We start from the raw sequence: 14,969 nt of genomic DNA on the forward strand, positions 1-14,969 counted from the left end.
GACTCAGTGACGGACGGGAACTGAATTCCGGATCTGGATTCAGGATCGGGATCACAGGCAGATGGACAGAGTCCTCCTCAGACACTGGCCATTGAAGGAAGAGAGCTGACCCTTTGATCCCTCAGCTTTTATACTGAGCTTGAGGCAGATGGGATGGAATACTCTGTTGGTCAGTTTTGGGTCACCTGTCCTGTCTGCTCCTCCCTGCAGGTGGGACCCCACTATGCTTTTCCGCTTCCAACCCTCCAAGGGGGCAAATAACAAAGTTGGTTGGCCTTGGGGGTTACAGCAGTAAGTATAAGCAGGAGCCTCTCTGCATACCATGCCTGGGCATCAGCTATAAACATAAGTCTTACTACTCTGAGAGAGTGAACATTGGCTGCACAATATGCAGTTAATTTCAGTAGTTAGAAGAGGCCCAGCTAAGAAGCGAAGTTACTGAACAAAATTAGTTCTGTTTTACCTCAAACCAGGACATTGGTGTACTTGTAGTTTACAGGCCGGTAGGAGGAAAGACCCCAGTGTCTAAGTGTTTGCCCTCTGTTCCTTACAGGTCAGAAAATATGTGGGGAACATCCACAGAAGCTCCAGTGAACATGTAGAATATTCCAAGTTAGCAGGCAATTGATTTCACTATACTTGGGGCTTAATCATGTAATATTAATTGTAATTGGCAACTGATAATTGGCAGAAGACCTGATGAGTGAGGGTAGGGTGTATGACTCAAAATATGTTTTCCTAATGCATAATATGTTATGCAATATGGACAACCACTGCATCTGTTGTGTTTCCAATATTAGATTCTGAGGAAACTAGCACTTTTTTGGGGGGTTATAAGTTTATTTCTTAGCCGTACATTTTAAGCAGCTTACAGTAAGTGGATTGGTTTTCTAGAAGTGTTTTGTGGGTGAGGGAGAAGCTCTCATTGTGTATAGGATTCATGCTGCATAACTTCAGGCGAATGGCTTTGGGGCTTTCTGCAGGAGGGTCTCTTGCCATTATTTGAGAAAGTTTAGGCTCCTGAATGTACAGATTCAGAATCAGTAAAGCAAGTGAACTTAAAATAAGATTAAGTGTATATAGTCTAAATACTTTTCTTCTGCAGTGAAGTTGTGATTTCGTAGTTGTGATTTGAAGTTGGGTTTGATTCAGAGATCTTGCGGTTGAAGTACTATGTTAGCAGACACTGGGTTTAGACTTTGTCTGGTTGCAGGATTTCTGTGGGGGCCCAGGAAGGTTTCAGGCTCTCTTCATGGCACAACATCTCCTAATGTAATGAATGCAGAGGAGCACCGTGAGATTTAGTTCACACATTATTATAAATCCTATTGAGACACTCTCTTGGCTAGCATCTCTAAATAAACACAAATTATTCCATGAGCAGCAGAACTAATGAAGCCTGGTTTTCCTTCAACTTATTTGCTTTGTTCAGATCTATCCTAGTGCCTTCCTCATCCTTTCCCACTGTCTACTTTAGAGCTTCGTCCCCCTCTCTGTCCCAACCCTTTCTGTGGTTGCTTGAAGTAACTTCACTGCTATGCATGATTATGAGTCCTCCATCTCTTGCTCATGTGCCATCAGCATTGACTGATGCTGGACTTGGCTCGTGCATGGGCTGAGAAGAAAATGTAGCTATTAAGCATGTCTCATCATTTCCTTCAGCAAGAAAGGCACACTGCGCCTTTCATGTTTATTCAGCCACCCTTTGGTTGAATAAACACACCGTGGTTTTAGCATGTTGGACAAATTTGATTTTAATCATCTGAAGAGTTCAAAAATTAGGAGAGATGGGATTGCCAATCAGCACAGCTGCATGAACCATGTTTCCGCGGAAATGGGACCGGAATAGGGGCTTTCTAGAAAATACAAAAATATAAAATAAAATACATCATCCTCTCTGTTGGTGAGAGAAATGAGTTCCTTTCCATAAGTCTTTATGTTTATTCAACGTGTGAAACAGAATTTATACCCTGTCCTGGGTATAAACAATGCATATTGTAGTTTATGAATTTCATCTGTGTTTATGAATTGCAGTCTTTTGGCTCTCTTAGAAAATAGTTGTTTGTGGGTTTTTTTTAAAGATAATGTAGTGGCAGAGGCTCTTCTTGTTGTCCTTGACATCCCTTGCTAGTTTCAAGTCTAGCTGAACTTTGGCTTTCCAAATAGCAGCCCTACATGCTGGATAGATAGATTCATTACTCATGTTTTTGCTTTTTTGGCAATAAATATGTGAAATGAATGCATGAGATTTCTGTAGAGATTCTGAATTGTATGTGGTGGCTGTGGCTTTAGGGGTGTCAAGCAACCAGCAAAACTTGAAGCACTTTATAATCCTATGATAAGACCTGTTTGTTATGATTTTAGTGTGATCGCTGTAACTGTACATTGGGAAATTAAAGTAGAATAAATTTACAATTACAACCCATACAGTTAGTAAAAATTTTATATATATATAAACACAATATTATTTATATAAATATATATACACAATAGATACACATTTCTAGAAGGACATAAGTAGAAATAAAAGTTAAAGCATTTCCGTATGTCTGTCTGCATGTTTAGATCAACTCCAAATTGTTTTGGTTTTTTTCTTTCTCTAAGATATTCCCAGTTAATCATTTCTCAAGAAACTTACCAATGACACATCTGATGTTCTTCAGCAAACTCTGTGTACCTATGTTTCTTTACCGATATAGAAGCCAAGCTCAGATTGCATGTTTCTTTTCATACAGGCATCCATGTTTAGGATTCTGTTTAACTTCATATCAGCCTTCTCTCCAGAGGTTACTGATCATTCACTTAAGGAAGAAGCAGCCTTGGGACTCTTGCTAGACATTTGACTACCTTCTACCTCTTTGGATGTGGTGCTTTTCCTGGGCTTGGCTGGGTGCCATCATTTTTGCCCACTACCCTACAGTTAGACTATCCTGAGAACAAATTAATAGCCATTGTGAAATAAAGTTTCCCATGCTTTGCAGGATGGTGTTCAGCTCTCACATGGTGATAATCAGTTTGCTTTGTGATGGCTGGCTATTAGTACATCTACTGAGCAACACTGTGCCATTATTGCACCCTGCGCACATTGTGGGCTCATATTCAATTTTTCATCCACCAACACCCCCAAGTCCTCCTCAATCCACTCATCACCCAGCCTATATCCATGTTTGGGATTACCCCAGCCCAAGTACAGATCAGTATGAATGAACTGAGACGTGGGTAAAAAGACAATTTCATGTGTGTGCTGAGAGACAGCTAGAAATGGGTTGATTCACTCCTATATTGCTGTACACTGAGAGCATTTTGCTTTTACAACTAGCTTGAGTGTTTTCTTAGTACTGATTATTCTGAGTAACTGAGGTAGTATATATATGTTTTAAAATGTTCATGTGGAAGATGCCCTTGATAGTTATGGGTGGAAGAAAAGCTTGCGTTTTAGAAAACATAAAAAGATGTGCTTCAGCCGGGACGTGTGGAAGACCAGAAGTCCATGTGCTGACCATTTGGAAATCTATGAAATGCTTTGGCAAACTGTAGTAAACCCAGATAGTTAGGGAACTGCAGCACATGGTGTACAAAAAGAGTACACCAGAGGAGCCAGCTCTGTTCAGCCCAGGGAATAGAAGGCTGAGTGTGCCCTCCTAAAGGGACAATGGTGGCAGATTGTTGCAAGCCCAGTTGTCTGCCTTCAGTTTGTTCATGAGCCTAAATTATGAAAGAGGCTACATATACAAATGAGCGTGCAGATGTAAAAGTGGGCCAACCAAGGTGGGACACACCCCCTTTCCTGACAACATCTTTTGCCTGACTAAACATTGCTTGACATGTGGAACATCATGTAGTGGTCTTTCTGTTCTGTTCACTTCTCATCTCAGCAGGTGCTGTGAAGCGTAAGGTTTAAAAAAATGCACTGGGTGCCTGTATGATGTCTGTCTATGCCTTGTCGCTCTGGTCCTTCAAATGTTGCTAGCAGAGTAGCATAGTGCAGAAGTGCATAATTAGCTTTCTACTGAACTTTTAATAATAATTTATTTATTACATCTCTTGCTTTTCAAGATGTGTATTTTCTTTCCTTTCATTCTGGCTTTTCTTCGTTTTTTAATCTTGCACAGTCTTTAGTATATTGCACTATATCACTTTCCTTTGTTACTGCCAATTTGTGAACTTTTGCTTTTGTTCTCTTTTTGTTTCTGTTTCACCTTAAACCTTTAACTTTTTCTAGTTCTGGTAGGGTTTTTGTTTTATCATTTATCTCCAGAAGCATAAAATGTGCGTGGGAGAAACATCATAAACACTTGTCAGCAAAGCGGACCAAAATGTATGAAAGAATGGTTCAGGGATATTAAGTCCTGGAGCTTTGCTGCTGGAGTGATGAAGATATACGCAAAAACCCATAATTTAAAAGCTTTACCTATTGTAGCCCAAATCCATAGCTGCCATTTGCCTGAAGGTCCCTTTCAGACCTCTTTCAGGTTTATGAAAGTGATAATGTGCGTCTTGCTTGATGTGCTCACACAGTTGCTTCCTGACAGCTGCAAAGCTGACAGTGAGACAGTGTGTACCTATGTACTGCACCACTTAAGCCTCTGATATTGGATCCCCCTCCCCAAGGAGCACAGTGCACAGGCTTGTCCTCTGCTGCTCCTGTCCCTAGTTCTGAAGTACTTATGTGTTCTTCATTGTCTGAAAAATTGCATTTTTTTTTCACATGGTATGTTTATTGATAGTTGTCAGACATGGTGTGGAACGTAGTGTGTGTTTACTGGAAAAAGCTGGTTTACTTCTTCTTGTATGGTGATTGTAATTGATCCCTGATTCTTTACCTTGCCATTTCATTTGCCAGAGCAACATCTCTAGAGGTTATCAGGACATCGGCACATAGGATTATGGAAGCAAAAGAAGTAGAAAGTAGTAGAAGTAGAAGTAGTTCCTTGTTAGGAACCAGGTAAAATTAATTTAGTCAGCTTTCTCTCTTTCTTCTGAGGACAGGGAAACTTCAAGAAACTATGGATGATAAATGGGATGGAAACTGTAGGTCACTGGAAAATCAGCTTAAGAAGCAACATGTTAGAGAAAGTGCATTTTCACCAAGTTGTGTACTTCAGATACGTGCTTATGTATATTGTTAATCGAAAGAGATATCTAGTTCTTTACCTGGTTTTATTTTTGATTGCTGAAAGTTTTCTGTATTTTTTTTTCTGTATTTTTTCCCTTCAGCTGATGGAGTCTGTGTGTTTAAATGCTTGGTTAACAGAGACACTGAGTACTGTCATGTGGGAAAACAGTCTGTGTTAATTTCACTGGGATACAACAGTGCCTTGCTCCAGTTCAAGTCACAAGCTGGTAAGTACATCTTGCATTTGTGAGCATCTTCTTCCTCCTGCCATGCTACTGTATTTGTAAAGTTCACTCTAAAATATGTTGTCTTCTGCCTCTGTTTCATGTTGGCTATTTAAATATTATATTTTGTTATGATCATTTGTGCAACTTCATTTGCCTCTAACCCACTCCAGCTGCCTTTTGTGGAGTATGCACCATTCACATAGTGGACATAACATTTTTGCAAAACAACTGCAGATTAAGTTTCTGAAGAAAGCAAATACAGATAACGGATCATATGATTTAACTTCATAAACTCTAAGAACTGGTAAATGTAGTGCTTGGTGTGGGCAATCTGCCACTTGTTGCTTCCCATTCAGAAATTGCCTTACAGATCTGTTTGCCTGTATAATTAATTGAGGTAGTTTAACATACTCCTGCAGTTCTTAGGACAGATATTTTGTGTTTAGTGATGCTGAAAAAGAAACTCAGTCAGTTCTAGAAACATGACTGTATTTTAGTAAAATGTTGAGATCTGTATTTTCATACTTTCACCTGACTTGTGTTTTTTGTGAATCCAACAGCTGAGACTTTTTAGTATGTTCTGTCTTCAGACTGGCTTTTGGAAAAGCATCCTTAGTTTTTGTGTAAGGAAATTCAGAAGGCTGCCTATTTATTCTAAGTAGTGTGCAGCTCACTCATTTTGAAATTGTGTAACTATAGGTAGCACACATCTTCCTCTTTAGCAATAAGCAGGAGTTCTTATATAGCAACCCACATCATTAGGCCTGGGGATTTCCCGGAAGTGATTATAGTTATTTCCATTTTATATTGTGTAGAAACTGAAGCACAGAGCAACTGGTTATTTTTTTTGGGGGGGGAAGCTTGTTTAAAGACACATACATGTTTCAAAGTATCAAGGCCTGAGAATTTGGATGTAGACAATTTGGTTTGCGCAATGCGTTCCTAGTCCTGTGTCATGTAGACATAAATGAACTCTTGAGTCCCGCTCTACTAGAAAATACAGTCTTTAGACTAACCTGATTTTTTCAGTTGGGTGCCAAATCTTGGTGGCCTTTGAAGTCTTACCTGATTACAGTCTTTCATCTGTATCCATCAAGAAAAGCTATTCACATTTTCAACCACTTAATCTTGCTAAAACAATATGAATGTAAGGTAAGCATGACTGCAAGTGTCTGCTGGCTTTTTATCTATGTATCTGAGTGTTAAAATTCAGTATTGTGTTTCCTTTTAGTGATTTCTCTTGAGACTGCAGTACAATATTGTCTCTTACAGAGACCCACATCATAACTGAAGCGATAATTAAGATTAGGTTGTTTAGCAATTTATTAGCTCACTGCTGAGATAATTAATAGCTAATAATTAAGGAGTCAGGCAAGTTTTTCAGTACTCTTTGGTCTGGAAACTCCACCATGTCTTGTCTACATAGGAAGGTTCGGATTCCAAAAAGCACTGATAGTTTGGGATCCCAAGGCAAAAGAATTTTCTCTTAGTGTTCTTCCCCACCTTTACGAACAGGTATTTGAAAAAAATCCAGCTAATTTCTGTACAGTTTGGTATTTTACTTGAGAGGAGCGCCTTGAAGATTAAGTGATAATTTCAGTCCTCTCTTTAGCTGTACGCCTTGGTGATTTGTGTTTAGTTTATTTGTATAGCTACATGTTGTGAAATAGATAAGAACAGTATAGATAAGTCTCTCAATTTATTACTTCTGATTGTTTGTTAGCTTGACAAAATTGAGTGTTTTCTATATTTTTTGCATCTTTAAAACTCAGGGGAAAATAAATTGAAATGGCTTGTTAGTTCATGCAACAACTCATTGATAAAATGACAGGATTATAATGGATTGGTTGAAGTAGAGTCTGTTCAGATTAAATGACAAGCATATTGATATCAAATGGAGTGAGTTGGGTGCTCTGTTAAGTCGAAGGTTACTTGTAGAATGGCTTGGTGTTACCTTCTACATGTTGAGTATATCAAATAGCACCTAGTCTTGAGAAAGTTGTAAGTTTTTACAAAGTCAAGGTTATAGAGCAGAAGCTAACCCTTTGTTGTTTGCTGTGTACAATTGTGGGTGTTACTCTCAGTGTTATGTATTTGCAAATGTTTATGTGGGTATAATAAATAAAAGTTACGCTGTTATTAAAACAATGGACTGAAAATTCCTTTTTCATATATTAAAGTTGTTATGAAAATGCATTATAAAAGTGTTAGGTTTTTTTAGTCCTCTGTCTTTTAGGAAGGTAGAGGAAGACACAGAGTGAGAAGTAGGGGGAGAGGGAAATTCATGCCCTGCTTGTGCCCACACAGAGAATTGCTGTTCTGGTTCCAGCATAGACAGTCATATATCATAGACTGTATCTTTCATTTCCTGCTGAACATATGTTAAACATCTGAGTAGGATCAAGCAGGCAATAAAAATGAAAGTTAGTAGCCTACAGGCTTGTCTTTCAAAAACAAAGATCATTTATCTGTAACAGACCAACCAACCAGTCTGTAAGTCATCTGTGGCAGATTTGGTATGTAGCTCTACTCTTTGGTGGAAATGGCCCGCTTATTCAGCACAGAATTAGTTCATGAGCATAGGAAGAATTGTTCTTTCAAGGTAGTGGCAGAATGCAGGTTTCTTCTCTTTCAAACCCATAACCCTGATCTCCAGCCACTTTCACAGTCCATCCAGGTATTGGACATGCCGATAGTCGGTGTCTGTAGATGTTGTTTTACGAGCACAACTTACCTTGAAAGTTGTCTGCCAGCTCTAATAGCTGTGCCAATTACATAGAAGCAGGTGGAAAAAAAAAAGTGTTATTTACAGTTTTCAGTTATTTATAGCATGTAGTATTTGTGGATCTCCACATACAGAACTGAACTAGAGACATAGGAGTGTGTGTGTGCCTGTAGAGAGAGAGAGATGTATGTGAAATATATATTAAAGACATACATCGCGTTTTAGATATGTAAATGTACATGCTGTTACTGCAGTATAATTCAAAGAAAGGAACATGGTATGTCTTATGGTGATTTTTTTCCCCCAAATTATTATTTTATATAATGGCATATGGATCTAATGAGCTATGACTCCATGAGCAAGTCACACAGTCCAGAAGGAACAAGTTTGTAGAACAGAACAATTAGTGCTGGGACCCTGGTATGCAAATTATACCCATTTGGGAAAGAGGCAAGAAAGAAGGGTGTGTTTATTTTGAACTAGATCTAGTCTGGTCACATAGACTAAATAACCATTGACTGTCAAATTTTATTCCTGGAGCATGTATTTCGGTTTAATTTTATCCAGAAGGATTCCAGTTAGTGTGTACTGAGACCACTGAGTCATGCACCCAAAGTAAGTGAGGAAAACTAATTGATATGCCTCAAGACCCACAGGTTGCAAGGAAGCTGTTCAGCAGTTTAAATCTAAGAATTTGTGTCAAATAATAAATACTGTTAAGTAGGGGACCAAATGACTCTGTGCTTGCTTGCTGGTTTCTGTTCGAAGTGGTGATTCTGTTTTTCAGAAAAGCAAAAAAAGAAGAGTTTAGTTACCTGAATCTTGTTCTATTTGGGTCAATTTAGAAAGCAGTTAAATTCACAAATGTCTTTAATCTTGCAGCTTGAAAGTCATGTAAACAATGAGGTGCAAATTGTTGAGAGGAGAATTTACTAAATGCATTGACTGTAATTGCATCTCTGCAATTCATAATGATTGTGAAGTCCAGGACTTGTTAGTCTCAAAAGAGCAGTAGGGGGTTCTACTACTAGAATGACTTAAAAACCAGATTTTTACTTTTAAGGCATACTACATGCACACTTCTCACTTCTGGGGCAGAAACTTTGGTTCTGTGTCATACTCCAGTTTACTCCACTGTCACAAAGTGGCTGAAAGCTTTGTAGGTGCTTTCCCTGAGTTAATTCATTTACGTGGCTGTCCCAACCACTGGGTGGGCTTTGGGAATATGCAGCAATTAGTTTGACCTGTTCAGCTTCACCAGAATAAGTGTGTATAATAAGATAATATTTTTCTAGGTTGTATTTGGAGCTGAGGACTGTGATGTGCAAGAACAAATACGCATGATGTGATTTTGAAGACCGCTGGTCTATTTGCAAATCTTAAGAGAGAAGGCTGCCACCAACCATGCCTTCTGCTGTGTCTGTGTTTGTTAGTCTCACTGTTCAAACCTCTGGGTTTGCCATTGTCTCGCTCTGTGGTTTTCTCTTCCATTGCTTTCCTTGATCTAGTTAGAGGCAGCCATTCACAATCTTTGTCGTGTTTTGAGCTGACTCACTGAGTCTGTTCAAGGTGGTAGGATTTAAGGGAAGCTACAGACCTAATCACTTAGGGCACCATTTTCAGTACCTTTTGTTTTTCCAGGGTTTCCTTGAACATCTCTGTGGGAATGATTTTAGCATTAGCATTTTAAAGTATTGATTGAGTCTGATTCCTGGGAGGACAACATAAAGGGGATTGGAAAAAGGTCAATCACTTCTCCACGGTTTTTGAGTAGCTCGTAATATTCTGGTATTTTCATTGGAATTATTCTGGGCTGTTTTCTTTCTAGTTAATGTTAGTGTTTGGCTTTCCAGATACGATCTGATAATATTTTTTTTTCTTCTATAGGCAAGTAGTTTAGCGTATTTTTCCCACAGCTTTAGAAAAAATTACTATATGAAGTATTTTAAATTTCTAGAGTTTGTACTCCTATCTGCTAGATCTCAATAATGCTAGATCTGCCTGCCTGTAAATTATAATATTGCAGTGTCAATTCTGTGTTGAAGGTGGCAACATGCTTGTACTGGGAAGTTGTCCAGTCATTCAGAGTGTTTAAAAATCCCTTTAATTCTTATGTCTTGTGTTTTGGTAAGAGTGGAAGAGATTGGGGGTACCTGGGTGGATAATTGTTTAAAACAGTTATTCATTCCAGGGAATCAAGGTACGTCTTAGAAAATGTTGGCAGTATTTTGAAAATTAATAGCCACTAAATCAGTGCTAACAGACAGTGGTTTCATGTGAGGCATGTCTGTGGCCACCAGTTCAGAAGAGGCTCTCGCTAATCACTGCTAGATTTTTTATGAACCAAGACTTTCAGCATTCTTGCTAATTAAAACTAGAAGACACTAGTGAACCACCTGCATCAACCATATCCATCTCAATACTTCCAGTTCGTCCAATTGTATTGTACTGAGCCAAATAGTCTTCCTTTATTAAAATGTAATTTGTATTCTGAGGAAGCTTGTCTACATAAGAATCATCCATTCTTTTGAGGAAGAATAAAAGAAAGGATCTAATGATTCTTAGTTTAATAGTTCTCAAAGTATAGTTTAAAAGTTCTGCAATATCACAATAATTTGTACAACCTTTATGTAAATTTAACTGCAACTTAAAAACCTATTTCTCTGTCTAATACAAGTGTAATGACTGTTCTAAAGAAAATGAAACTTTTATATTTAGATACTTTATAATGCCATTTTACAAATCATGACTATTCTTTTGGTAACGTTTTTAGTGTGAGATTGACACAGTGAGGGAAGCTTTCGCATCTGCTAGTTCACATTGCTTTGGAGTGCAGTTGCAGCTTGAAATTAAAGGCACTCCTTTAATATTCTTGATGATAACCAACTGTTTTATCAATTTGGCTTCATTTTTGTTTTATATTAATGTGAATCACTTACTAATGAGTGCAATTTTCTATTTTCTGTTTCTATCCATTTTAGTTAGGAGGTGATGCAATTTTAGCTTGGAGGTGATGCAGTATTTTGCTTTGTGCTTACCAAAGGAAGCATGTATTACTGGTGCTAAAAATAGAAAAAGTTTTGTCTTTGGGAAAAGGATGACTTAGGAAACTGAATAATGAGATTTGGAACATGTGAACTCCAGTTCCTGATGTGGAATGACACAAGGCCATCAGTCATGTTACCTGTAAAAATACACAACTGATTGAGTCCCCTCTGTGCTTATTGACTGAATTTCTAAGCACCTAGTTCTTCTGTGATGACACTTGAAATGATTCACCCTGTAGTGTGTTTGGGACAAAATAATTTCTGTTGCACAAATCCAGACTCATAAAAAAAGTTTGAAAGAAGGCTGCAGAAATTCACTTATGAAGTAGCACTGTGACAAGTGACCTAGTCTGCAAACTTGATTGAATATTCAGTAATGTTTGCAACAAAATGGTCTGGTGCTGACTGAAATATTAATAAATGAGTTCTTAAAATGAATAGAATCCCATTAGTCTAATCTACTATGTTTATGGCAATGAAAAGCTGTATAATTGGTTGAAAGGTATAACATAAAGAGAAAAATATTTGGGATAAATACTGTCAAACTGGTGTAAACCCAAGGATTTCTGGGAGCTTTTTCTTTTGAGTCTGTGAGGTGAATTCTGTTTGTATTTTACTAGGGTACTTGTAATAGGTGTCACTGTTAATTTGTGAAGTCTAATACCTACAAATGAATAGAAACAAAAAGATTTTCTTCCTCATTTGGAAATAATATGCCAACCTCAGACATCTTGGATAATAACCTGGCTGGGATAAACTTACCATATTTTTACTGCATGTTTCACTTTTTTGCAAAGCAGGCATTTCATTATTTGGGTATTTTGCAATTCTGTTGTTCCAAGTGGAAGACTCTGTCCCACTTGTTAGGTGCAGACAGCCTGACCTGTCTGATCATTTGATATGGTCTTGTGGTAAGTTATGGACTTACTTCCATTCATTTTTTCAAACATGGTCAAAGTGATGATTGTACACCTCTCATCAGTTACGGGCCAAATTCACTGCTTAATGTAGGTACTGCATTTTAATAGTAGCCTGCAGCAGATAATGCAAAATAATGTGAGAGTAGTTCTTCTCCATGGCATTTATGCTAATCTCCTTAGATCAGAAAATCTAACAGCTATTGGTAAAATATATTTATTTAATGACTTATTGCAAGTAGCATTTTTTTTGATTTCTGCTGCATGAAATTTGTGGGATTTTAGTCCCCATTGAGTTTTCTTTCCCTTATTCTATGTATGTTGGATAGCTTTGTTTTTTCCTTTCTTCCCCAACAACCAACCAGGTTTCTTACTGGAGGCTTTTTTTTTTGTGTTCCTTCTCCACCCTCTTCCACTTTGGAGTAGTGAGAGACTCCATCTGTTTTGAGCAGATGGCTGAGGTGCACAATGTTAATAGCTTGTGTTTGTGTGTGTGTGTCTTCTGCTTTGAGGATATGCATTTTGTTAAGAGAAATCAGTACAAAAGTTCTGCTTATGCAGAGTGCAACCATTTGAGTGACAATTTACCAGGAATAGGGTATGAATGTGCCTGCGGGAAGTGCTACAGGAGCCTGGGGCTTCTGCTTTCCTTTTTGGGAAGGGAGTAGTGAAAAAAAGACACCAGAAGCAGGGCTTTTTGGAAGCATGTTCCTGTTGTCTTTGATTGTAGGAATCAGCTTTATCTGGCCTTTATTCAGTTTCTACACAGTTCAGTTTTTAGGCTGTCAGTGCAGTAATACACGCAGAATATCTCTGACAAGTTACCAAACCATATAATTGATTAGCATGGATTTAATGTCCAACAGCAAATCTTAGCTGAGGTGCATAGCTAGTTAAAACTTTATAGCTGAATGCCTCTTTTTTCAGTGAGATACAGCTTTCTCTTAAGGTAAAAGTTTTCCAATTAATTTCTGTTTTCAGATTTTATTTGGGAAAAAAAAAGGGAATAAATGAGAAATAAATAAGGTATTGGCTTTCAGAGAAAATATCTGAGAGTTACATTTTTTATGTTCTTTGAAATTATTTGCAGAGGAATTTTTTTTTTTAATTTCCTCAACAAGATCTGTGTGAAAGCACTTCAGCACACAATTGTGGGAGTTTTCCTTGCCTTCTCAATGACTAAGAAAAAAGGAGAAAATGATACTTTTCTTCTGAAAGCAAATAATTGATTGTGTAAGATGAGTTTTGCTCCAAAGAAGTGCTTATTACAGGTACATTAGGATGTGAACTAGGCTTTTTTTGCTGTTTCCTGGTAACTGCCTGCATGAATGTTTTTATCATATGATGTACAATAAATGTGAGGAAGCGTACCCCTTACTGGAAGGAGATTTAGTTGTTGTGAAGTAAAAGACTTAGACATAGGCAGTTACTGAAGAGTGCCTAATGAATTTAAATAATTTTCCAAGGTTTTTTTTGACTTTTAAACCAGAGACAGTTTGACTTGCTGGATTTCATTTTTCGTGTGTGTTATGGACCAGAGAGCACCAGCTTCAGCTCACATCAAAGAGTTTAAGGAGGACTTCTGATCCAGTTAAAAATACAGGTGTTTTAAAAACAGTTTGTATCAGCAGGTAAAAGCACAGATTTAAGTGCTGTGTTGTACTCGCCGTGACTTCAGGTCTTTTAGAGGCACCCAGCGCTTTGGCAAGTTTTGCAGCCTATTCCACTGTGCTGGAAATAAACTAGTGTCCAGATTAGCTAATAAACTAGATTTGGCTGCCTACTCATAGTGGTCTTCATTCCAGTATTTTCCATTGTGTTCAGAACAACATCCAGATGAGGCTCCTTCAGACAGAAACGTCTGTGGGTTTTGGGAGAGTTTTGAGTTGGGTGGGGGTTTGAGATACTGGAAAGGTATAGATCGAATGCAATAAATGTCTGCTTACCTCTGTCCTCAAGAACATAAGGTCATTCTCGTTGGAGTAGCTATTGGAGGTCTTACAATGAGTGGGAAAGAGTAAATTCACTCTGAGAGTTACATTTTAAAGACTTGATTAATTAATTTGCCACTCTTGGAACATGGCTTGTAAAGTTTCAAGGGTTTTTTCAACCTGCTAGTGGAAAACTTTAGATTGATTCAAGAGATTAGGGTGGTGGGAGCTTAAGGATTTGTTTTTCAGTCAGTGAAAGTTGTAAGTTATTTCTCTGAAGAGAGCCATAACCCTTCAAGAAGAGTCATGGCCATCTTCCCAATTTTCATTTTTTTCAGAGAATAAAGCAAAAGAAAGAATTTTAAGGGTGAAAGAAAATGGCTTTGCGTAGTGTAAAGAAGCACTTCATCAAGAAGCACTTGTGCCCTCCCTTCCTCCCAAGCACATTAATTTTGGATTTTACAGGACAGATTAATTTTTGTTTAAATATAACCCCTGATAACCCAGAAAATTTTGTAAGCAAGCAGGACCTTTTCTTTATAAATGAATGAACAGGCAAAGCCCCTGCAGAATTTGCTCAAGGTAATAGAAGGAATTGGATAGAAGACACTTGAAGGGGTGACATTTGAAACACTACACTCAGATTAGTAGGCAATACTCTTCAGTAAAAAAGCTTTGTACTTGAGTTTGCTTTCGAAAAGGTGATAGAAGATCTGAAGAGCCCACCTGTTTGTTCCCTGAGATGAGAAAATCAATTCTTTACAGCAGCAAAGGAAAAGATGCATAGAGTGCTAGATGAAGAATATAGGGCTGGGATTTAACAAAAGATATTCTTCAGCTTTTCTTGGAAAATATTTTACTGACTTTCAGTTCTGTATGGTTGACTCCTGGTTGCAAAATAAAGACTTCAAAGTACGTGATCCACCAGTGTTCTAGACAGCCAGTAAGCCAAACTGGTTTTGGTGTAGATCCTTTTCTACTCCCTTTACTTTAAATAAAGAAGAAA

The 14,969-nt window shown here is 37.9% G+C and overlaps 1 protein-coding gene across 1 annotated transcript in view; it reads left to right on the forward strand.

The window, feature by feature from the left end:
• LOC309682902 (histone-arginine methyltransferase CARM1-like) overlaps positions 1-14,969 on the forward strand; it is a gene marked incomplete at its 3' end in the record, with an annotated part of 74,103 nt that overhangs the window by 20,385 nt on the left and 38,749 nt on the right. Inside the window, exon 2 of the mRNA XM_082497031.1 lies at positions 5,218-5,343. Coding sequence (XP_082353157.1) covers positions 5,218-5,343 — 126 coding nt within the window. The remainder of the gene's footprint in view (positions 1-5,217; positions 5,344-14,969) is intronic.

The sequence above is a fragment of the Vanellus vanellus genome (assembly GCF_965231255.1).
Source record: "Vanellus vanellus genome assembly, chromosome: Z".
NCBI classification, from domain to species: domain Eukaryota; kingdom Metazoa; phylum Chordata; class Aves; order Charadriiformes; family Charadriidae; genus Vanellus; species Vanellus vanellus.